General features: G+C 37.3%; 1 protein-coding gene across 1 annotated transcript in view; it reads left to right on the top strand.

Annotated features, from left to right (window-relative positions):
* LOC100892467 overlaps positions 1–21,937 on the top strand; it is a 28,447-nt gene extending 6,510 nt beyond the window's left edge. Inside the window, exons 2-5 of the mRNA XM_030983227.1 lie at positions 15,514–15,702; positions 16,809–16,896; positions 18,573–18,772; positions 20,133–21,937. Coding sequence (XP_030839087.1) covers positions 15,514–15,702; positions 16,809–16,896; positions 18,573–18,772; positions 20,133–20,803 — 1,148 coding nt within the window. The 3' untranslated portion in view covers positions 20,804–21,937. The remainder of the gene's footprint in view (positions 1–15,513; positions 15,703–16,808; positions 16,897–18,572; positions 18,773–20,132) is intronic.
* The last annotated feature ends 5,325 nt before the right edge of the window (positions 21,938–27,262 follow it).

Below are 27,262 nucleotides of genomic sequence, written 5' to 3'. Positions count from 1 at the left end.
AAGTTATTACATGTATTTGGGGTTGGTTATCCTGTATTCGATCGGCCCTTCCGTGTAGATTAGTGGGGCTGTCTTCTTTTGCCCGATAATACACTTTTTTATTTCCTAAACATAGCAAGCGATTGAGAGAATAATTTAGACATTCTTACCATTGTAAATACCACATTTATACCGTTCCAATGTCATCTCATCATTTTAAGTAGTGGTTGTGTATAGGTTTGAAATAATATAAGGGGACCAACTTACTCCCTAAATCATGTAGATATGAGGTGGTGGTTACCCTAATATTGATAGTTTCGAAATTCTCGGAGAGAAGAGGGGGGGGGGGTGGTCTGAAGGTAAAGATATTCTTTTATTCGGGTAGTCAATATTAACACTTTTTTTTGTATTGAGACGGAGGTGACATGGTGATACATCTCATTTTCCTATCTGTTCAAAACCAACAGTTAGATTCCCAACTGCCAAACGCTATTCTCAGGTAATATTGGACTATCATTTTTAAGCAAACGGCTCCTCCTCTTTTAATCTATGCCCTACATGAACACGCAATTACAATTCTAAATGGTGAAACTCTCAAAAGAAGCTTTCAAAGTTATTTGCCTTCCTTTTTTCTAAAACTGGGCAAACACATTTTATTGTGAAAGAATTACCGAGGAGACACCGCATTCCACACGCTACTTGACACAAAAGACACCACATATCTTTACACTTTAAGGTCAAATTTTCGTCAACCTGCCGGCGAAGATTTTATTTTCCCTTTCATGCGTCACAGGTTTCATGCCAAGCACAAGGCTGTCTATTTTGAGAGTTCTTTGACTAAATTTGGATCAAAAGAATTCTTTAACTTCGATGGAAGAGCAAGCAGTTTTGTTAAGATGTACATTGACTCAATAGGCCATTTTCGTAATGTAACCAAATTTAATGCATAAGTCTTTGTGAAGTGCCTCAATACATATAATTTCATTCACCTGAAAAGAATTATAGTATTTCAATAGACAGAATCCGAACTGCATACATTAGTTGTTGTCAGGTTGGAAAAACATTATGGCTTGACCTACATAGCAACACTTAATATATACAGTTTGAATTCTGACTATTGAAATACTATTATTCATCATATCAGGTGTATTAAGGCACTTCACAAAGACTTGTGCATTAAACTTGGTTACATTACGAAAATGGCCTATTCGTGTTTGGCAGATACGCCATTACTGCAATACTTTCAAATTTAGAAGTGACGAATTATTATTTTATATTCACCTGTCTCAGTTTCTTCGAGTTTCAATCGTCGAAATGCAGATTTCATCGTAATTAAGTTTGTCAGATTTACAATTATGGCTAATTGTCCGACCCGACAACTCCTAACATATAGAAATAATAGCAATAATTGTGTATATTTAATAGATGTGTATTTGTATCACAACCCAGCAATCCGTCTTAAAACGTTCCTTTTAGTGACAATTTCAAACATTTACATGTTTACCTGTGAAAAGTCGAATTTCTTGCCAAGTTGCAGATTCCGTAAATCATTACGTTTAAATTCGGACGAACATTACACATGTACAGGCTTGTTCGAATGCATGTAATTACGTCTAAGGCCATGTAAAATTGATTACATGTTGATCGTCCGGATTTTTTGAAAAAGAGGAGGAGGGTGTACCATGTTATTTGATATTTGATATTTTTCAAAATGGCCGCTCAAAATGGCCGCTCGGTACATTTTCCCTGACAGTCGAGGCTATTTTTTTTCAAGATGGCCGCCGACAATTTTTTTTTTTTTTCAAACCAGAAATAGAGCCATTTTAGCAGTGTTTTTCATATTTTTTTTTTTTTTTTTCAAAAAAAAAAAAAAAAAAAAAAAATTCAAAAAAAATTCAAAAAAAAAAAAAAAAAAAAATAACAAATAACAAAAAATAGGAGGCGGCCCCCAAAAAGGAAGCGGGCGGGGACGATCAACATGAAATCAATTTTACATGGCCTAATGCATGCAATATAAACTATTCCTTTTTAAATATTTATATAATATTTGATGGCTTTGAGTGTGATACAAAAGTATATTGCTCTAGCTATGAAAATATTGGACGAGTTGAAGACGAGTCAAGTATAGCGAGAGCAATATACTCTTGTATCACACGAAAACAAAGCCATAAATATTATTATTATTATCCACACCAGCGAAAGCGTGTTGATTTTCGAAAATCAAGCAATATTGTATCGACAGTCCCTGGATAACAGAGCAATACGAAAACAATATCGATCTGTTATCCGGGTACTGCATTGAGTATATCAAATAGCCTACACTGATTTATTGTACCACTTGGAAGCCTTATATACATGTAGATAATAATCGAATGTATTACTTCGCTACTAGGAACTTGACAATCAATTCTGCTTTTATGTTTAGTGAATTACGGAAATGGTCTGTTACTATTTGATCACCTTTTCGTTAGTTCCTTTGTTGTATTAATTCTCGAATCAGTCTAATGCATTCAATTTGTTAGACTCTGTCGTTCAAACAGTTTGATACGTCATATACACCATTGACGCTGTTGTAACCAGTGTTGTAATAGCCGTGATCTTTGAATACAGTTTCCTGATTTATTTGTCTTAATCGTGAGAAAATAAAAGTATCAAAAAGTGCAAAGTACTATACGTCAATCATTTCGTACGATGAATGCAGAAAATAATTAACGATGACATTAATGTCAAGGATCAGTGTAACTGTCTTGCAACATTGGTTTCGTACAAAGGCAATGGAAAAGATTTTCAATATGCCCATGGTCATGGCAAACTCTAAGGTGCCGTTCTATAGTTTATCAGTATTTACACACATGTAGCTGTTGGGTGATTATATAAAGCGTTGAAGACTTTAATGACTCAATCTGTCTTGTTGTCAGTAAATGTGAGAGAAAATGAGAAAGTGGAAGAAAAAGGAGACATGTTGTAAATGTAAAGACAGCGAGGGTAAAATAAAAAGGGGGGACTTTGAGGAGATGAGGTGGGGAATGTTTTAACTTTTCCTTCAATCATTCCAAGCTCAAAGATCAGAAGAGGATTTTCAATCGCCGGTGAATTACTCCTTCAATTTACACTACATGTATATCACCTACATGTATTACTTCCTTCCCTTGCATGTACATCTCTTCTAATATTTGGCAAGTCATGGCAACAATGTTTAACGTCACACATTGTAATTCCGTAGAGACTATAGGCGGCTGTGGATATGTTGAATGTCCGTGACCGTAGAATTTACTTTTCAAAATCATATGCTTGGGTTTGTACATTTGCAATATTAGGGTGAGAAGTACATACCGAACGGTAAACACAGACAACTTGACTTGTATTATTTTGACTTCCATTGTGATTCTGTCGAGTCAGTCAGCATCACATCTTCTTCTTTGTTCCTTTCTTTCTTCTTCTTCTGCTCCATCTCCTTTTCTTTTCTTTTTTCTTCTTCTTCTCCGTCTTCTTGTTCTCTTTCATCTCTGTGAATGACATCAAGACTAAACCGGACTGTTATATTGAGTGGACGAGAACGGCGTGAACATCCACCAATTATGCGTGTCTCACTATGAATATGACGGACAAAGAAAGAGGACAAATATACAATTCCTCATTCTACCTCAACAATTGCTGTGGTAGACAAAGGAACATCCCTTCACTGCTATTATGTAACAATGTGTAGAACAGGTGAATATGCATGTGACACCTGTTCTACATATTTTTTACATAATATCAGTGAAGGGATGTTCCTTTATCTACCACAGTAATTGTTGAGGGTAGAATGAAGAACTGTTTATTTTGTACTCTTTCTTTATCCGTCATGTTCATATGTCTATGGCAAGCTGTTTTAACGTTTATTCATATTTCTCGATATCAATAATTCAATTCTTGATATCAACAATTCAATTCTTGATATAAAAAATCACTATTGCTTGACCACAGAATATCACTTCTTGATATCAAGAAATAGGAATAAATGTTAAAACGGCTTGCCATAGAAAAGCATGATCAGTGGACATTCACGCCGTTCTCGTCCACTCAATCTAAAAGTCCCCAATAACTAATTCACCCCTCCGTTTAATAATTTTATTGGAGCAGCTCGCGCCTTCGAATGTTTTTTGAAACAGATATATGGCGCCATACAAATGCTGTTCATCATCATCATCATCATCATCATCATCATCTCCTTTGAGTCTAGTGCGCTAGGTGTTGGTATTTCGTTCAACCCAATTTTTAGTAGGAGACCCTCTATCTATTGAGAATAGGTGCTTAACCACCAAGCCACTAGACATACCGATTATTGTAATCGTTAATTGGCTGAGATCCCTAATAATAGCCACCCATGATTTGGGGGTCTCACACCAATGCCCAGGGGTCACTGTACATGTATACAATGTATGTCCTTGTAATTCTTCCACACTGCCCTTTTTTTGGGGGGGGGGGGTGCAAGCTTGGTTCACAGTATGCATTATAGTTGTTGTTGTTGTTGTTGTTAGTTGTATTTATGGTGTGCAGTCAAATTTGACTATTCACGCTCAGTCACGGACTCCCAGTCTATATATAGTTCTTTAGTCGTGTCGAGATAGTCGAGTCGTATTATTATATATTAGTTCCTAGTTTGGAAACTCTGTGCGCCTGAGGCGCTTTGCTGGTCCACTGCTCGGGGATGTGTATCTTCCCGGCTAACCTTGCTACGTACATTGAGCGGGCTTATCAATCTTTCGGATCTAGGCCACGTATGCATTATGGGATGAAGTTTTCAGGTCATATAGATGCAGTGTCCTTTTGTGTTCAAAGTAACCACAACTAATTCTTTTGAAGACTCCGTGACCCCTCCCATTGTTTCCAGCTTATCACGTGAGGACAAGACAAAGTTGAATTATCCTAGAAAAAAGACCTAGAGTATCGTCCTCAACCTCGCATTCATTTTGTATGATCCTGCTCACTCCTTTTCAATAACGATTAGTACATGTATAACTATACTTAAGATCAAAGGAATACCATCATTATTAATGATGAGTCACCCAGTCTAAATATCAGAAGTAAATAAATAAATGAATAAATAAATCATGAGACTGTAATGAACTTTTTCTTTTAAAAGCAAAAAGTAGACATTGAACAATGAATGAATTGGGTTGCGGCGCATATTATTGTCTTTCAAGCGGTTCGCAGGTTTAAGAACAATTTTTAACCATTTTAAAACCAATAATAATTGAGCCATCTTATCTACCCAGGTATCAGTATTAAAGGCACACTGTCCTACTTGTAGCTACTTGCTCCCTCTATATAGAAAACTTCCCCAATCGGTGCCTGTTGGTCCCCCATGATCCTCTTTTTCTTATGTTAAATGAGAGCTGAGTTAATGAGATAGCCACCTGTCACAGTGACCTCGATGGCTCGCTGTGTGGTCTAATCCCTTCTTGCCCAGTAGTGGTGACGGTCTTTAATAGTTTTTTTCTGTTCCACCTGAGAGCCAGCAATTTATACGCCCGGGTGGAGAGTGGCAATTGAGGGTCAAGTGAATGAACCACTATACCGCGACACCTATACATCTTTTAACATGCCAACTCAGCAAGTAAGGCTTATGTTAATAATTTGATTAGATTTTTCTTTTCTGAGGCGGTTTAATACAGACTCGAGAACAATATGAAACCAGTTTCATGGAACCTATATAACTGTATGAGCTAGCATGACTTAGCAATAAGCTTATTCTTTTCAAGCGGTTTAAAACATATTTAAAAGCAATATTCGACCTTTTTTCATATAAATATTTCATGTCTAAAAGCAATATTTGACCAATGTTCATATCTATCTAAACACAAAATTATCGAGCAGGACTGAAGTTAAATAATTCAATTCCTTTCTGTCGCTATGACGCATATTTCGGAACAATTTTCAAATTTGCTAAGAAGGCATGCATGTTTGTGCTTGTATAAGCAACCAGGGGACCGACCACGGCGGCCTTAAGTCCTCTCAGTGGGGCTTAGTGATGAGGAGTAATAATGCCTTACCAAAGAGTAGTATCAAATCGAATCGGTTTTGAACCCGAGATCTCCCGAAACCACTGCTCTACCACCGAACCATCGCGCCTCCGTTTATTTTTCTTTGAACCTTAGAGAATGATATTTTACAGCAAAAGCTATTCAAGAGATAGAAAATCGACTACAAGTATAATTAGAAAAGAAACCATTCAAATGAACGCCATTTAGTTATAAATGCAATTTGTATTTACATGAAAAAACGCCTACATGTAAATTGTTTTTTGTAGGCTCTGCTATCAGTTTAATGTCCTTGCATACACTCACAAAATGGAGTTGCCAAACTAATTTGTCTGGGTTCCTGTGCATTGTTCGCCGCTTACCTTGCGGTCGCATCGTGCCACAAAAGACTACTTGCTTTACTGGTTCCAAAGCTATAGAAATACCCTGGATTTTGTGAGGATTTTTATGATATTTTCATTTTTACTTAAAATAAATAAGCTAGCATGGCTTAGCAACAACGTCATTCTTTTCAACCGGTTTAAAACATATTCAAAAGAAATATTCGACCAATCTTCATATTATGTAAACCCAAAATTAGTGAGTACGACTGAAGTTAGTAATTCGATGTTTAACAGGCGCCAAAATTTCAGATTTTGTTTTCGATTTGTTTTCTTCTTTACTTATCAAAAGGCAAAATTAGCTGGTAATACTTATTTAAATTCGTCCCCAAGCGGTTTAAGAGGCCTATAGAGAATAATAAAAGGCTACATCAATTTGCATGTATACTTAAAAACGAACTTTGCTGAGATGAACTTAAAGTCGTAATTTTTGTTTTGTCTTCTTCTTCCTGATCACATTCTGTTCATTATCAGCTCTTTAATTTTTCAGGGTTTTTTTTTCGGGGGGGGGGGGGCAAACACCCTAAAACAAAATGCGACGAAAAAGGGCCTTGGAAAAATAAACATTTCATACAGATGTGGTTCTTATTCAGACCATAGAGTTTGTGAGAAGAGACCAGAACTTGTCACCTCACATTTCGTTTTCAAAGCCGGAACATATTTTACACACCCCTTGTTCGGGAAACCGCACACTATATGGCACATTCAGTGAGCCCCTGTGGCCCTGTCTACCACGCTATTGTGCGTATCAAAGAAAATGTGATCATGCACGATACATAGTCTGTTGTGAACATGATATTGATTTATGCATTCCAACGCCGCGTGTGTGGGTTCGCTTTAGTCAGAAGCTGTTGGCCCCAAAATTGTATGACGATACACAATATGCGGTTTACGTCATCGGTAGATAGCGATCAGAATAGAAATGCATGGTTATACTTTATCCCATGTCTCTCTTTCTTTTTTACATTGTACCACCGACGTTTCCTGTTTTTCTAACCTGTACTTGTGCCAGAGTTTTATAACTTCAGACGTGTGAGGTGTGTTTTTTCTCTACCTTTTGTATGAGCATGGTTTACAGTACAGTCCTGCTTGTTAAACCATGCATAGTGTCTGTTGCGGTACATAATTATGAACTACCTTTCCGTGAGAGGCGTCGCGAAGCGATTTCTAGTGGGGGCCGGGGGCATTGGATCTGGTTTGCGCTCAACTCAGCTTAAGGTTTAAAGAAATAATACCTCAAATTGACCCATAGTTTTCAATACCTCAAGACTCAACATTGATAGTAAAATATAAAAATGGTTTTCAGATAATTATCACGGATTTTCACATATATTTCATTTTTAATAGGATGTCGACACCCCTCCTCCTCCCCCGTCTCTCTCTCTCTCTCTCTCTCTCTCTCTCTCTCTCTCTCAATACCACAGTTTTTCAGCAACTGGATAAATTTACAACGCCTATTTTTGTTCACTACCCACAACTCATGCACTTGTACATTTTATAAAGCATTGCTATGCTCTATATATGTTCAGTATTCCGTTTTGATATAAGTATAGAAAACACTTTGGCAATTTTTATTCCATTTTAGTTCAAATGAATAAAGCTTTTAAATCGTATCCATTTTAAATCATATATTTAACCGCTTGTTCTAAAGCATATCAACCTTTACATTATTTTGATGCCCGTTGTATTAAATGTCCAACACGGACATACAATCGTCCACAAAAATACTTCATCACAAGTCGGTTTGTACATACTTTCAACTTCTATTCATACCAGGATCTATTTTTCTCTATATACATCTCGCCCGTTTGGGTGCGATCCGAATAAATATTGATCATTTCTATTTGCTGATATCCGCGTTCAATCATTGCGATTCCTCAAACGACCTTTTCCCCATTGAAGATAATGTTTAACGAGGGACATCTCATGTTTATTGTTGGTGTTTGGGCGAAAATAGGCTTCCCTTAAGGCAAAGACGGAATCTTGTTTTTGTAGACTTTAGGCGGCTAATGCTTACTAATGCAAGATAGTCGAGTCATTTCTACAATAAGATTCGACATGAAAATATGTATAGTTTTCCCCTCATACTTCCCGATTATTTGTCAAAGATTGCGATGGGTGTATTGTGGTTTTAAACCCTCTGATATATACGCTCGAGCCCTCTCTCTCTCTCTCTCTCTGTCTCTCTATTTCTCTCTCTCTCTCTCTCTCCCTCTCTATCTCTATCTATTATCTTTTTTTTCTCTCTTTCTCTCTCTCTCTCTCACTCTCTCTCTCTCTTTCTCTCTCACTCACTCTCACACACACACACCCACACACACTTACTCACACACACACACCCATATACACTCAATCCTTTTCTCTCTCTCTCTCTCTCTCTCTCTCTCTCTTGCTCCCCTCTCTCTCTCCCTGTCCCTCCCTCTGCCCACGTAACTTTTTGATTTCCTAATTCTGCCAACAATTCAATGGGTGTAACAATGGATTCACTCTTGCTCACATCTGTCATGCATGTCAGCATAAATATAATATGATTACTTATTCATCATTGTCGATATTATGTGAGAAATCTAGATTATTTTTTGTGGTCATTAATCTGGAGAATGTATACAAAAAGGCCACGTCAGCAGACACCAAGTTAGAAATCAAAGTTAAACAGTACCGAGCAAATAGCTGCACACCTGGGCATTTCCCTGTTCAAATAACATAATGGCTACCATGGCAACACCGTTGTTATGCACTGAAAACAAAGTTTCAAGACATATATGTCATTGAAAATGTGTCAGATAATAGGTGCTGGATAATATATTTTGGGGGTTTTGGGGCAGATAATCTATAAACGATTAACTTAAGGCTATAGCTCGACATTTCAACACCGTAACACCCACAAGTTTTCCGTTATTAGATTAGTTCTAGTGTGATACTGAAACGTTTGAAAATTGGTAAACCAAGTTTAGTTAAACGAATAAACGGAGTACCTTATGTTGTTGTTTTTAATCTGCGTGTTCCCGAATCGCAATGACTCTGATTTACATGATTTACATTTCAATCATTCAATTCAATATTTATTCAATTTACATGGTGGTAGATGAAATTACTGATAGGGATGTTTATAATGATAACAATAGTAATCAGGGGCGGCGATTTCGTTTTATGACCGGGGGGGGGGATGCGAGGGACGAGTGAGCATAGTGAAGGAGAGGGGCGAAAGTGACGGAAGTGAGTATCCCCTCACAGGTTTTTGGTATTAAAAAAATACATTCCTTAAAAAAACATTAGTATAAAAACAAGCAATATACTTTTATCTAACTTCACTTTTACTCAGCCGCTAATTAGTGTGCAGTCCGAAGGGTTTTTAAATATTTAGTATGTATATTATAGTAAGTAGGGTGCTTTAATTTTACAATATGCGAGGGAGTGTAGCGACCGAGGAAAAAGATTTTTTCTTCATTTTTATTAGTCTAATCGCTGCACTCTTGGACCCTCCAGAGCCTAAAATGTGCAGTCTTGAGTCAGTATTTGCTATACATTTTTGTTTGCACTTTTTCAAATTTTCGGGGGCGGGGGGGGGGGGGGGGGGGGAGATCCCCCTAGAAAATGTGTCCCCTTCCCCCACCCCTCCCCCCCCCCCGGATCGCCACTCTTAGTAGTACTAACTTATAACAATTATGATGATGCGGACGATGATTACAATGATGGTGACGATGGTTAAGATGAGAAATTATAGGCGGACTGAAGAAAAAAATAATCAGAAGGGAACGAAAGACTATCGAAATTAGACTTGTTTTGCCCCCTGAAATGGCCATTATAATTATCATGCGGCCCTCCCGTGAAAATGTGACTTTTAAGGTCTATTTCCAAAGCCTAGGCAGAAGTGGTAAACGTGGGATGACGACCTAACGGAACTATCACTTCTCATGGTCAGTTGAAGTTCACTCATATTTACATGACTCCGTGTGATCATATTGCTTTCTAATGTCAATAAATGACGGGGTCGATATAACGTCCTATTATAGCTCTGACATATACTTACATTAACTGTGTATATTTATAGGCACCATCGTACTATAACGTTGTGTATGATGTTTGTTCGCCTATTTTAGCATACTCATTCCGAATCCATTTTTTCTACCATTTCGAATGAAATATCATGCATACTTTGATTACAAAGTCATGTACAGTGTACACGCACATACGACAGCACGATGACAATGTCCATCACCAAAGCCATGGATATTTATTCTATTTTCATAATACTTATAGGGGTAAATTACACAGTTTCAGTCAAATGTCATTGCTTATTATGTCGTGAATGCATAGCATTCCCTTTAAATTTCAAAACTTATAAGAGAAATGATTGAAATATCGTCTCAATTAAAAATGAGAAAAGACAAGAATAAAAGACTCTACTAAGTATATGTAACATGAGTGAATTGTGATAAAATTGTTTTTAACAAACGATTGCTTGTATAAGCGACATTTACTAGAAATCCGTTTTGTAGATACATAACTGTATTATGGAATCTAAATTTAATATATTGTAAACAAGTTTCACCTCGAATGAATTCGTGAGTATCTATTTCCATGATGTTATGTGTGATGACAAGAACAACAAATCTGATAAATCAATATTTTGGCGCCCCTCAGAAGCGTTAATAAATTCATGTCACTGTTCGGCAATACAGTCATGAAGGAGTCATTTGTACTCAACCCGACTGCTAGGATAGTATGTGTATGCTAGCATAATCAACCAGGGAACCGATGGTTTTAATTCCTCTCCGAGGGACTTGGTAATGAGGATAAAGGCCCTATCAAAGGGCACTCGCGTGTCGTGTTGGTTTCGAACCCCGGATCTCCCGGCTCAGAAACCAATGCTGTATCACTAAGCCATCGCGCCTTCATTTATTTTCCTTCCGAGCTTAAAGAATAACATCTATAGAAAAATCTATGTCAGAGATAGAATATCGAATAGAATTATATATTTGGAAAAGAAACCGTTCAAGTGAAAACCATTAAATTATAAATGCAACTTGTAATTACATTAAACCTCGCCTACAGATAGCTCGTTTTGTGTTGGCCCTGTAATCTTTTAAATGTCCTTGGACACACAAAAATTGGAATTGCCGAACTAATCTTTTTGGTTTCATATGCATTGCCTTTCTCTTTACCTTGCGGTTGAATTACTATAGAAGGACCAGGGGCGTACGCAGGGGGGGGGGGGGGGGGGGGTTTGGGGGTTCAACCCCCCCTTTGGTATTTTTGGTGTCCGCTTACCCCCCCCCCCCCCCCACTGAGCGACTTTTCGGCTGGCTGAGTCGTTGCGATTTTTTTTGGCCTCCAAAAAAAAAAGAAAAGTGTCCGCTTACCCCCCCCCCCCCCCCCCACCCTCTCCCACTGAGCGACTTTTCGGCTGGCTGAGTCGTTGCGATTTTTTTTGGCCTCCAAAAAAAAAAAAAAAAGTGTCCCCTTCCCCCCCCCCCCCCCCCCCCCCCCCACTGAGCGACTTTTCGGCCGGCGCGATTTTCAAATTTTCGGGAGCAAAATATTTTAAACCCCCCCCCCCCCTTGAAAAAATCCTGCGTACGCCCCTGAGAAGGACACATGCTTTACTTGTTCCAAAACTATAGAAATAACCTGGATTTCGTGGCGAATTTTTATGACATTTTCAGCCTGAAAAGTTATAGTTAATGGAGCTTGGTTGCTTTCTGATGACAAATGGACATGCATGAACTTCCTTGGATCAGGCTTCCTGATTGTGTAAGGGATACTTTTGTTATTTAGCATGGAATGTTCGGCTTCCTGGGAGACTTTTTGTTATAAACTTGTTATTAATTAAAAGATCGAGCGTGTGATCTTTATTTACTGGCTGCATGGAAACCGAAATTTCTTTACAAATTGAAATTACTTCCAATGAAGCCTAACATTCACAGCTACGGCTTTTTGTCCTAATATGACGGATTGATGAACATCAATAACTCGGGATTACAAGAGCTGATGTATTTGTTTTCAGCTCATGTGCCATGCCCCATTGATGGCCGTGTAGCAGCTTCCCAACGGCGTAAGCAGTATAGTAGATGGCGATTTCAAATCCCGCTGGTTCCAAGAATTTATCTGTCCAAAACAAACAAACAAACAAAAGAATATACGCCATGTTCTGACCCAGTGAAACCAAGTTGGCCAAACTCTGTGTATACTGTAGATGAATCTGGGAGGAAGGAGGGGAGGGGGGGGGGGGGGTGCAGCGCAATCAGAGAGAACGGGAAGGGGTCAGCATAATTTTTCTTCCCCGCCTGCTCCTCCATTCATCTCTGTCTCTCTCTCTCTCTCTGTCTCTCTCTCTCTCTCTCTCTCTCTCTCTCTTCTCTCTCTCTCTCTGTCTCTCTCTTCTCTCTCTCTCTCTCTCTCTCTCTCTCTCTCTGTGTCTCTCTTTCTTTTTTTTTACTTTCTTTCTCTGATTCTTTGTCTTTCACGCAATAATCCTCAGAAACAAAGGAAAACGTAGGGACCCCATACCACTGCACCCCCCCCCCCCCGCATTAAACTGGTGTCACTTCATTGTCTAGACTCACGCTACGTGATTGGAATTGAAATAATGAAAAGAAAATATAATTTCTTTACCGAGTGGGCGACAGGGAATATCGGTTCCCTCACGATAATACCTGCAGAAAGTGTAGTGCATGTATATATGCCCACATGGAAGTACCTTTTACCTGCTCCTGATCATACCACAGCCATCTATTCACAAAGTCTGGCCAACTTGGTTTCTACTGGTCCAACATGGCGTATATTCTTTTGTTTTGCGCTTGCCCAACAAAGCAGTTCTCGCTATATTGCGCCCACGTCTGACCGGGTTGGCAAAACTCTCCTAATCAGTTGCCCTGGGTTGCACTATAGCACCAGAGCCATCTATACACAGAGTCTGGGCAACTTGGTTTCACTGGGTCACAACATGGCGTATATTATTTTGTCTTGTGCTTGCCCAACAAAGCAGTAGTTGCAATATTGTGTCCAACTCGAACCGGGTTGGTCAAACTCTGTGTATAAGATGGCTCTGCTCAGTACTAGTAGTTCCCGCCCTCTCCGACCACATGCACTTCAATCTACAATCCAAATATTGTCATCAAACAATCTTAAGTAGTCACTCGGGGATTTCCAAGTGGCAATGTTCAATGCATGGTCTTCACAAAAACACCCGCCAACAATAGTTTTATGAAGTATGTTTATCGAAATGCTTAAAAAGTTGAGATAATTATGTGGATGTCCCACTAGACAACGCCGAAAGCTTTGCAAACATGTTTTGTTTTTTGTAAGTGCACTTTTCACCAAGCACCTTCTTCATTCCCCCTGGTTATGTTTTTAATGCGTTTGTCATATCAAAATTGGTTGAACTACTTCCTTAAATGTGTTGACATTTTATCAGGGCTTATATTTCCCGCATTTAGTTTTACATTGCATAATTGGTGTCGTCTGTTTTGATGAATAGAACCTTGCTACATGGTTACATTCTATTGTAGATTCTACCATATTGATGTGTTCAAATCATTATCAAATATCGCGCAGGGTCTTCTTCTTCATCTTCTTCTTCTTCTTCCTTCAATTTTTCTTCTACTACTTCTCCTTTCCCTTGTAGTCATCCTTCTTCTTTTACTTCTTTTTCTTCTCCTTCTTCTTTTCTTCTAATTCTTTCCTTTCCTTTTCTTCTAATTTAGCAATGCAGTGTCCCATGCCAGTACTATTTAGATCGAACTTGCATATTATGTTGCATGTGTATTCCATCGTTTGTCACTTATTTAGATTCAATCTTCTACTCTTTCAAAATAAACGCAAACATTTACGCCGCGACTATACGATAATGATGTGGAATGCATGTATTTGTTTAGCACGGGGTGCGGATGGCATTATTCTCTACAGACCTCACTTTTTGTTTTGTTCAGCCTTGCAAAATTGGTGAATTTAATTGAAAAAGGGAACATTCCTTCATGGGCTCATGATTATATATGTTTGCACTGCATTTGCATGAAGGTTCCGAAAATTAAACAATCAAGGTGGGTTCTTTTTACCATGGTCGGAAACATCAGAATAGGCTATTTTTGTAATGTAACCAAATTTAATGTAAACGCCTTTGTGAAGTGCCTCGTTACAAACTATTTCAATCACCTGATAAGAATAAGTATTTCAATAGACAGAATTCGAACTGCATACATTGTAATTGTTGCCAGGTAGGAAAAAACATTATGGCTTGCCCTACCTAGTAATACTTAATATATGCAGTTTGCATTCTGACTACAGTATTGAAATACTGTTATTCTTATCAGGTAAATGAAACAATTTTTATTGAGGCACTTCACAAAGATGTATGCATTAAGTTTGGTTACATTCACGAAAATGGTCTATTTAAAAGAATCGAGAGTTTAATTTTGACAGGCATATCTCATTAGTCATTTAGTCGTATTGAATTTTTTTTATCATTTCTTGTAATGATTAAAAGAATATTATTGTAATGGAAATATACAATCAGTACATTGCATAGACTCTTATTAATAAATGCGATGCTTTAGTTGCCCAGAGCAAATTCTGTTTAAATGTAAGCCTCCCCCTCCCCACCCCTCCCCACCAGTCCTTTTCAACCAAGTGGGGCTAATACACACTGTACGTGATAATATTTTACTATTATACTGTGTTTTAGTCCGTGTCAACGATTTTTCATTAGACATCCCTTCACCCCCCCCCCCCCCCATCATTAAAATTACTCGTGATCCAACAAATACAATTGTTTGTTATTGTTGTTAATGTTGCTGTTGAGGTTGATGTTGTTATTGTTGATGTTTTTCTAACAGTTGTTGTTGTTTGTTTTTATTTTAGTGTGCCGGTCACAGACTCAATTTTTTTTTTTATCGGGACACCCTTTTCTTTCATTTCATTTCCTTGTATTTCTTTGTATTACAAGCTCATTACTCTGTTATCCTGATGTAAACATGAAATTATGCATGACACACTGTTAACTTTTTTTTTTTTAATTGTACATATTGGAAGAAATAAGTTAGAGCTACAGTATACGCTCTCTCTAAATTTAAATTTAATTCATGTCAAGATCCAAATCTGTACTTATTTCTTCTTCTCACCTTATTGCACAGTTCAAGCCGCTTGCACCGTACCTTCACCCGCAGCGGGCACTCGGCACAACGGAACCCTACAGGTCTACCAATCCGGTGCTGTTCTCTCCTTCAGCTGTGATACCGGCTACAAGGCCAACTTCAACCCGCCTACCATCACCTGTCTCGACACTAATAAATGGAATCCAGCTAATGTCTCATGTGATCTAGGTAGGTACATTTTTATTCATATTGTTCAGAAAATTCGCGAGTCCTCTCATTTTATCATATATCCCAAGATGGCCACCCAGTATTCAAATGTGCATCTTCTTTTTTTATCTTCATATGCCAAATTGAAATCTAACTACCACATACATCTGTGAATCTGGATGTAAACCCCCTCTTTCTTTTTCTTTTTCTTTTTCTCTCTCTCTCTCTCTCTCTCTCTCTCTCTTTTTTTCTCTCTTTTTTCTCTCTCTCTCTCTCTCTTTCCCCTTTTGCCCTTTTGCCAATATATTTTCCTACTTTACCAATATATTTTCCTCTTTTACCAATATATTTTCCTCTTTTACCAATATATTTTCCTCCATATTTGTATTATTATGTATCCATTGAGAGTAGTCATGCTATCAAGCTTTGCTTTCTTTGTTTTCGATTAGTTACAGCCAGCCTTACTTTATTTTACATATATTCTTTTGTCATGTGTAAAATTTGCAATGTTTTGTTTGTTATATATATGTAAAACTGCAAAAGAAAAAGAAAATCAAACGGAAATAAATAAATCAAATCAAATCAAATCAGGTCATATGAATTCATTTACAAGAAGAATAGATGCGTTCATACTTTCAACATTTCTGTCCCAGAAAGATTCATGTGAACGAATATAAATTCATGTACAAGAAGAATAGATGCTTTCATGCTCGCAACATTCCTGTCGTTGGAACTTGGAAGACTCATGTAAACGAAGTCCGTATTAACATATCTACTACAGCAACCAATTAACGCTCTCTATCTAGACAGCGGCACATGAAATATAGCTGCAGTCTCGTATGAACTGGGTATATATAACTCTTAATATTCATGTACAAAAATATTGGATGCGTTCACACTTTAAATAAAAGTCTCATGTGAAGGAAATTCAGATTAGCTCATATTTACCACAATACGCATACCAACAACTTGGTTAGAGAACGGCAAATGCATCTGTTTAATGTCCCTTGTGAAGTAGGTATATAGAAGTCACGATATGCATTTATAAGCTCAGTGGATGCATTTTTCGCAAACAGACACATAAACCTTTAAGTATCAATTGCAATTTTTCTTTCCTTTTTCTGCAGACGTTTTGTCTCTCGTGATCGCCATCGTCGTAGCCTTGGTGGGCATCATCGTCTTCGTCTTAGCCATTCTTTGGTTGAAGAAGAGAAGGTAAAATTATGTCGCCCTGCTAGGATTAGTCGCTTTCGGAGGACAATGAATTTCCTTCAATTACGGGAGAATTTCCGCATCAGTAAACACGCCTAATTTTAGAGCCAGAAAATTTACAATTTTGACTTCCGTGTCATGCTGTGTCTTTAAAAAAGATCAACAGTTGTTATGCATTGTGAACCATGAATATTTGTGACAGTTATTTGTGCTTTTTTGTAGTCGAGTGTGCAGCGAATTACACCGCCCCTCCTCTGTCGTTCTAATCTAAAGTTATTTGTGAAGGAGGAAGATAAAGAAATCCTCTTTTTTCCCCGTAGGATTCCAGCAGATCCCCCGAACAAATGGAATGGGTCGGGTGCATGTTTTCCATCTAGAAAAGGCTTGCTTTAAACCTTCATAGAAGATGTGTCTACTTGAACTTGCTCATGCGACATTTGTTCCGCGGCAATTTCGAACACAAACAGAATTCCTAACTTTACCCCTGTACCCAACACGATACTTAACCCTAACATAAATCCAAACCTAAATCAAAGTTGCTTCCTGAACCGTAACCCTAAACCTTTAAAGGTGAACTTCAAAGAAAATCACAAATATGTCAACTAATGTATCACTAGAAACTGGTAAGCTAACAGATAGCCACCGTACAAGTTTTAGGTCAACTACATATCGGGTGATTTATAAAAATACAAATACAACCACCTCCAGTAGCAGCTGGGATATGCGAGAGATTCGCCGGAAAAATAACGATGTTTTTAATGACGTCACTATATGGACCAACACTGCCCAAGCAGACGACATCCCATAGAGAATGAACATAATTGCAAAGCTATTATTTCTCAAATTATAATGAGTTTAGTATATATAAATGTAATGGCATGTCAAACCATTCAAAGGGGGATATGACCCGATTCCGATAACTAAAATCTTTTGCTTGTAAATACGAAGGATATGTGTTAATTAACGATCAAAGAAACCAGACTTTCGAATTGAAAACCCCCCGGAATGATATCAGGACGGCATTTGTTCCCTCTTGAAACGCCGAACATACCGCGCTGTGTGCAGCTGAATATTCAATACCGCCTTATTTTGTTTACAAGCGACAAATTCCTTTATTTTTGTATCGGTGCATTTGTCATCAAAATAAAACCGTGTGCGGGGTTTAGAGTGAGGCAATAGATTATAATTTTAGCCTGACGGTAGTGAAGTAAGAGAAAGAACTCAAGAGAAGATGTAAACACAGGCACTGAAAATGTGTGTGATGTCATGGGACATCGTCTGCTTGTGCAAATCGTGTCCATACAGTGATCTCACACATCTCAGGAGCGTTCGGAGAGCTCTTCAGGTGCTATGCCGGGGCTGTATTTAAGCGTTTTATAATTTATAATAATAATCACCTCGAATGTTTCCAAGCATTGAAGTTTGATAACCTTGTCGAATCACAGTTTCAACTTTGCAATAATGAAATTAAGTTAGTTTTTAAAATCAATGAACATCAACTTTAACGAAATAGACCCTGTCGCCGGAGCAACGGTTGGATCACGGACGGACCTAATATTCGTAGTAGGTCCATAGTTGGATTACCCTAACAGAGGTGTAGAAATCATAATCGAATATCTCTCTTTCTCTCTCTTTCTCTCTCTTTCTCTCTTTGATCTTTTTCCAAAAAAAATCTACAGGTCTGAGAGGGACTCGAGGCGAATCCGCAAGAAGAGGGCCAGCTCCAATAAATACGCCAACTATGAGCCTCGACGTTCGACGACCAGGAATGGCCTCGTCAACCACGGTATGACCGACATCGAGATGGATAACATGGGTCAACCGATGCGGAGCAACGGGAGCATGACATCGAGGAATGGTACCAATGGACACACCAATGGTAGGTGCTGTGTCTGGTATAGGAGTTCGTGGCGTGTTTGGTATAGGAGTTGATAGGAGATGGTGATGAGGATAATGATAATAATATGTGATGATGATGATGATGATGATGATGATGATGATGATGATGATGATGATGATGAGGATGATGATAATAATATGTAATGATGATGATGATATTAATATGTGATGATGATGATGAGGAGGAGGAGGAGGGGGAGGAAGAGGAGGAGGATGAGGAGGATGATGAGGATGACTTTATGATATGTGATGGTACCGATGATAATAGCAGTGATATTGAATGATAATGATGGTGCATGGTGTCAATAGGTGAAACTAATTACAACCATAATGGTGAACGATGATGGTGATGATGGTACCGATGATGATAGCAGTAATGGTGAATGATGCTGATGATAACGATGACGATAGATGAACCTATTTACAATCACGATGGTGATTGATGATGATGCTGACGATGATGATGGTACCAATGATGATAGCAGTGATGGTGAATGATGATGATGATAAAGATGATAATGATACTGATGATTTATAGTTACTATGGTTATGACGATAATTATGATGGGTAGGTAGAATGGTTTTTTATTAGACAACTTCAAAATGGTAGCTCGAAAGCTAAATTACATTGCAAGTTTTATATGTATTAAAAATCATTTCAACAAACTTAGATAATATGGACAAGTACACATAATACACAGTCGGTTAGATCATAACTAATTACATATTCCCTACTTACAAACAAATTGATGAAACAAATAAAATAGATTCGGCGTTCTGAAATTTGTCCAGTAGATTCTATGATGTTAGATCAGTCATCTGGTGAAAAGATGAATAAGTAAACTTCCTTAAAAGAGCAAAATCCAAAGGAAAATGAAGAGCTCAAAAAGGTGTGTGTCTGGTATAGGGGTGGTGGAGGTTGGAGTGGTGGTATTGGTGGTGGCGGTCGTAGTTATTGTGATGGTTGTGACGGTGATGATCGTGGTTGATGCGGTGTGTACAGGAGAAGCTGTTGGGAGATAATGATGATGGTGGTTGGTGATGATAATGATGGTGGTGATGATTACGATGGTGGTTTGGGTTGTGGTGTCGATCATGAATGTGGCAGTAATGGTAATAATGTTATAAGACAACGACAACAACGAAGGTGATGATGATCATAGTGGACATAGAGGTTGATAACAAGAAATGTCCTGATCAAAGACCTCATTAAAGTCACTAAAATATCATAGAATAACATAACATAACATAGCTGCAATTATAGTTGATTTAAACCCTGGAGATGGCTAACGAATTATTACTTTCTTTGTATTATTATTGTATTATTATTTCCTTTGAAGGTCTCCTGTGGAGTCCTCCATCCGCTCATGGGACCGTCACCCAGGACGATGAGTTCGCCGTCCTTCAACGCAGCCGAAAGTCATCGGGCACCTCGAGGTCCAGCCGCACCGACAACATGCCCATGAACACGCCCAGCGGCGTCCAACTCAACCCCAACATCGGCGACGTCGAGTTCGGCGCGGCGAACGTGAACATGCAAAACTTCAAGGGCATCGGGTCGACCATGAACGCCATGGCACCTCCGACGCTGATCGCCAACTCGATGGACATGTCCCTGCCCATGCCGGATTCGATGAGCCCAAGATCGACGGAGGACGACGTTGACAAGGCGGAGGACTACGGCGATCTCTACGCGTCCGTCGACATGTCGAAGAAGACAAAGAGCGTGAAGGGAGGCAACAACAACAACTCAAACGGCGGCGTAAGATCTACGGTCGCGGCGACGATCGAAAGCGACGATTACTCGGTGGTCGGGTCCTCCAGCAGTTTCAGTGCGCACGAGGAGGCTCTGGCGGGCGACTCGCCGTACTCGGAAGTCAAGACAGGCGAGTTCGACGAAATGGACGACGATGGCGACTACGCTGTAGTCAAACGCGCCGAGGAAACGCCCAAAGAAGTCGCCGAGGATGATGACCCCTTTGGGCAGATATACGCTAAGGTTAAAAAGTAGGCTGATGAACATGTTAGATCTTATGGAAAGAACATGGAACCGGAAACATGACGATCAATATAATGTCTTATAATAGACGCAGACAGTCAATGTCATTGTTAATACCGGTAGGCTTTTTTTCTGGTGTAAGCAAGCAGTTTTGAAATACGGATACAATCGAACTTGTCGTTACAGCTCTTTGTTTTCTAATGTATTGCGGAATAAACTGAACTTTGCTTGATGACTGTCAGTGTACATGATGTATGGGATAGTTACCTGGAAAATTATCGAAGCGAATTCTATGCATAATTTCTTTTAGTAATCATTATACTTGTTTTGTATCAAAGAACGTTATATATTTCTACTGAAAAGCATTTATATTCATAATTTGATACATGTATTGCGAACATATTTCATTTTGATAGGTAGTTTGCGTATAATCTCATTCGAATGCTGTATTTTGTATATTTTAACGTTTTGTAAACATGGTAGCGGAGAGAGCTACATTCGGGGGACTCTACTCATTTCGTTTTTTAATTTGTCCTCGGCGGGAATTATCTTAGTAGCGTGACGTAGGGAGGAAATGGCGCCCAGAACATGAACACTAATACACGAAAAGGTGCTTTCTTTAACCAACTGATGTCGATCATTATGAGTTGAAGTATTCAAATTAAGATATTGTTTACATAGAACTTATGGAAAATCATGAAAATGATTTTGATGAGGCACTTCACACAAAACTAGAATCTGAATTTGACAACACAAAATGAATAGACGCGAGGGAGCAGAAGGACCCAGCGTTCAATTACCCTAACTGGGGAGGGGGAGCAAACTTGGATATATATATATATATATATACGAGAAGAACAAAAGCGAACAACTTTTTTTTCCTGTTTAAAATAACTTATACTCAATTCAGTCTTTTAGATGTTATTCTTCCATTACAGAAACTTGTGATTTTGTGTGTGTAAATCCTGATAGCACTATGAGAAAACTGGTAGAAAGTATATACAAATGTCGGATCAAGCATTATTCAATTTTTGCATTATTCAATTCACGCATGATCAACCATCTGTAATAAATCACAGAGCCTAGCTATACAGTATGTCAACTTAGCCTCACTGTGCAGAAACTGTTACGCACAGCGACTGAAAAGAGTTTGTTACTGCAAACTAGCCTGCCCCTCCCTTTTTTGTATTTTCCGCCACCGTATTAAAGTGGTGCTCGTTATGCAAATATGACGCCTCCCTCTAACGCATACCTACTCAAGGGCATGAATGTACCAAAAAAACAGGGTTTGTTGAAAAAAATAAATGTTTATTCTTCCTTTCTTGTATGAGAAAACTATATGTCATTCTAAAACGTCTTTGATGTCTCACGTTTAAATATCAACCCATATTCATCGCATTAGTTTCAATATGGACGACAATACATAAAGAAAAGTATTCGTATCCATAACGTGTGCAAATATATGAGTTATGTAAAACGACGTCATAATGCATTATATTTTATCAGCGAACACAATATCAGGCAAAGTTATAACCAACAGTTCAAGAGTATACTGGGGTTTCAGCATGCATCACCTTATATATCATTGTATATGGCTGTAAAATTACAGACTTAGGTAAAGAGATATAATTTAGCATACCTGAATAGGCCATTTTCATAATGTAAACAAATTTAACGCACAAATCGTTCTTAAGCGCCTCGTTACAAATTATTTCATTCACCTGTTACGAATGATCTAATTTCAATAGTCAGAATGCGAATTGCATATATGACGTGTCGTTAGGTAGGACAAGTTATAGTGTTTGTCCTAATAAGCCACAATTTATGTATGTAAATCATATTCTGAATATTGAAATAAAATTATTCATAATACGTGCATAAAATGATTATGCATTAAATTTGATAACATTATGAAAGTGGTCTTTTAAGTAGAATATATATATATTCATCTCATTTTTGTCTGCATGTGATTATAGCTACTGATAAGAATTTAGTGATCGATTTCTAGGTTTAATTTGGTATCCATGTGTTTGTCGCCATGTCGAACCAAACTTGGGAAAACTTTTATTCAGTTTTCGAAGGTATTGCATTTATTTAAAGCGATGAGTAGATTGGTATGCCGGAATAACTGTAGCCATGTGTTACGGGCAAGCCAAGCAAACGCCGAAGTAAGAATGTTACATAATTAAATTTAGAATGCATGGGCACATAATATAACATAACATATGCAAGGTCTTACGGTTTTCTTCCACAAGTAATGTTTGAAGATATCGTCTGAGTGTTTGGAGCCAGAAGGGCGTTAACTCTGTGTAAAAAGTATATGAATTTAAAGTCTTTCATTTTATAAGGTACTAAAGTTGAATGCACATTTACGATAAATATGCTCATTTTGTCTTTCTATTCCATATATAGCAAGGTAATATTTTTAATTCAGTTTTGTCATAAGGCTTACCATTTTCTTAATTTTTATTTGTGATCTCATTTCTTAAGTTGTACAATTTACCTTGCAATGTAAATCGGAGTTACTATTAGATGTGGTATATGCAATTAGTACGTGCGAACATTTCAAGTATTCTTAAATTCACACCAGATTACCATTTCTATACATTTCAACAGAAACCTTTATAATGTAAATCGATTGAAGATTCCTTTGAAAGATTTTCGAAACGGATGATTTCATTTATATTGATTATGTATAGGTGTATATATTTCCATCGATGTTGGAAGTTTTTATAATCATTTTGTGTAAAGATTCGGGATCTAAAGAGTTTTCATCTTGCAGGCAGGATGGGTGTATAGAAAAAAGGTAAACATTTAATCACCGATTGCTCGATCTATCTGATCATTGTTAATTGGTATAATTTAATGTTTACTGAATCAGAATGCAACGTAAATATAGCATTGGAAATTAACTGGAAGGTTATTTTTTAATTATTATATTTTATTATAATTATAATTATTATTTTTGTAATCATTATTATTATCCTATTTATTTTTTTATTATTATTATTTTTTTATTTTTTTTTATTTATTTATTTATTTATTTATTATTTATTATTATTTTTTTTTTTTTTTTTTTTTTTTTAATTTATTTATTTATTTTTTTTTTTTTTTGGGGGGGGGGGACCTTATGCCAAAGTCATACCTATGAGACCGGCGCAATCCCATCAATAGACAATAACAACATTACATAAAATTAATGCGGGCCTAGATTGCAAAGATTTTGACCATGTTGACGATGATGTGTTAGTTGATTTGGAGTCTTTTACGGTCGGGTGTGATCGGGGTACCATGCCGCACATTCGGGGCTATAAGAAAAGTCGTCATCGGCTATCATATCAAAAGTCCTAATTTTGGGAGAAGTTCATGACGTTATTTCCGTTATTGATATCCAAAGAAACACTGTCTTTCCATGACGAGTAAAACCAAGGGTTTCGATACATATTTACACATAAATTCGCAGATCTTGGCCAAGATATAAGAATTTTAAAATGAAAATAAGTATTGGATTTTTTAATATTTTTTAAGTCATCTCATTTCATCATTATTCATTACACAAATTAATGCCAAATTGATTACTGTTAAAGTAAACAATGAAAGATAACGTCACTGAACTCATCGGCGTTTAAACAGTCTTTCAAAATGTCTTCCACTGTAAAATGACGGTATTATTACGTATTTGAAGGATTTCATACTTGTAGCAGTTGATCACATTTGTTGCAGTTGTTCAGAATCTATAAACATGTTCTGAGAGAATCGTATATTGTGTATACCTTTTCCACTTTGGCATTGATTTAAGCGTTTGGCGCCTAGCTTACAAATCTTATATATTATTATTGTTATTAATGTTATTGTTATTCATATTGCTATTAGTATTTTTGTTGTTGTTAAAAGGCACAATGACACTGAATGTGTCACTTTTGTTTTCTGACAATGATAAAATACCGTAACCACGGTTCCAACAAATTATTGTAATCACTGCAATGGAAGTAATCAAAATCATATGTTGACCACAGTTTGTTAATATGATTTTAATGGAAGTATTCGAAAATCGTAATAGGTCTATGCGCATGCTAATTTGTTGTTGTTTGCTTTTTGTTTTGTTTTGTTTGTTTGTTTGTTCTTGGGGGGGGGGGAGGGTTAATAATGATATGTAGGGAGAAATGTGCTTTCCGTTGTCATGCCTGTTGCAAACAAGGTGTCATTTCGATTGCATTATTACTTTCTGTCATCGGTAATCAAATTTGTGAAGGCAGTTAACGCATGCGCTGATTATGTGACGCATTGTTTGCGCTTTTTGTACGGTTGTTACAGTTGCATGGTGCGTCAGAATGAGTGATAGTTGTTGACGCAGACTTGCGTCAGGGAAATGATACCAGTATTGTATCTCATGGGCATTGCTTATAATAGTGGCCCATCAGGGACGACACTGTATTTATACACACGTGTGTGTACATAAACATCTCAAGGGGCCAAGTCAAAATTTAAATGTTGCAAACTGTTGTTATAATTGTCAATACTGAAGTCTTTCTCTGTTTTGATTTATTTTGTTTCGAAGAAATAACTATGCATTTTGCCGCCTTTCACATTTGATTTGGTCCAATATTCAGTCTACTATTACAGTGGATATCGTCTGTTTGGAGCTTGAAGGACGTAACTCTGTGAAAAAAGTATATGAATTTATAGTCTTTCGTTTTATAAGGTCCTAAAATGGTTACAAGTTTTCGATTAATATGCTCATTTTGTCTTTCACATCTGACTTGGTCCAATATTCAGTATATTAGAAGTGGAATAAACAGGCTTTTCAGTAATATCAACGTCAAATAATTATGATGATATAGAAACAAGATGTATATATCAACGCTCAAACTTTAATTGCAAAACTCTTGAGGAGTTTATGAACGACATCTCTCATGAGCGGAGTGTTGCCTATGCGACGCCACAGCTATTGTCTGAGTATAGGGTGACTCATTCAATCGATTATTACTTTTGTCATAATTATATTCCTAGAATTTTGTTTGACCATAATGTCCTTTCCACAATTGTAAGCCTAGATAATTTAATTGGTAAGAGCTATGGGAGTGCATAGGTTTATGCAAATCTAATTTTAGTTCTGATTGTATGAAAATAGTTATATCTTGTCTTGTTTCATGTAACGCTATTGAAATATACTTGCACAATACATCTAAATGTAATGTACATGTACTTGTAAAAAAATGTTCTTTAATGCACTATGTAATTTCATATCATATGATGGATTGTCATGGGGGTTTATTACATGAATTTATATATAGTGCTGCATGATTGGTATATATTTGAATAAAAACCGCTTTTTATAATATTTTTGCAGTCAAATGTTTCTTGATTTGTTTTAGAATGCGCTTGCTTGTGAAAGAAGTTTGGATGATATGGTGGTGAAAAGGGAGTCGAAACCGTCGATTAATAATTTAAAAAACACATTAATAAAGCCACCCCCACTTTTTTTTTCTCTCTCTGTTTACTTTTTCATCGGTTCTTGGTGTCTCCCTCTCTCTCTTCCTCCTTTCTTAAATTTCTCGATGTACCTTCAATCTCTCCCCGAGTCCTCCTTTTCCCATATTCAGACACGCACACACACAATCCCTGTAAACTTAGTTTCAAACCCATCTCTTACACTTTTATGTGTCTCTGTCTCTTTCTGTCTCAGTCTCTCTCTCACATGCTCACTATCTCTCTATTTGAGAAAGGATATTTCTTTAAAATAGTAATCTCTATCCCCCCTTCTCTTTACACCTTTTATATTCTTCCCATTCCATCTAATCGTCTTCCAATCTTGTTCTCTCTCCAAAACAAATGACAGATAACCTCCAAATTATACAATCAAAATGTATGTTCCAAATATCTTTATATTGTTAATCATATAATTTCTGTACACATACATGTATATATGTACACAATGTAGGTGAAAATGATAAAATAACAATTAATAACTAGTTTAAACTCATTATAAAGAGATATAATGAGATACCTCATAAAGTAGTTCAGCTGGTCCTACATGTAGATCTTTATACATGTATTTGTTTGTTTGATTGGTTGGTTGTTTACTGTTACCATTATATAACAAGAAATCGGGCTGGTCTTTTAACAAGTTGTGAATGGTCAAAATCAATCGCAAGTCCTCCAATCAATCACAAGTTTGCAGTCTCCTATCTCTTAAGTACATATCTGCAAAGTAAAATTTGACCAATAAGAAAGCACATAATAAAATGGGAAATCAGACAATATAATCGTGCTACATTTTGTCTGTTTGGGGCCAGAAGGGCTTTAACTCATATATTTTAACACAGAGTTAATGCCTTTCTGGCTCTTGACAGCTAATGCATTTTGTACCAATGGGGCTTAAAAGGTTAAGAATTAAAATGAGAAATAGATTTAGTGAGCTGCATATAAGGCAATGATTACAATTCCCTAAAATTCCAGGAAAATGAGATC

The sequence above is a fragment of the Strongylocentrotus purpuratus genome, unplaced genomic scaffold, assembly GCF_000002235.5.
Source record: "Strongylocentrotus purpuratus isolate Spur 01 unplaced genomic scaffold, Spur_5.0 spur5_scaffold_13, whole genome shotgun sequence".
In the NCBI taxonomy this organism is placed as follows: Eukaryota; Metazoa; Echinodermata; class Echinoidea; order Camarodonta; family Strongylocentrotidae; genus Strongylocentrotus; species Strongylocentrotus purpuratus.
Note: the sequence above shows the minus strand (reverse complement) of the source record. Positions and strands in the feature narration are given on the sequence as shown.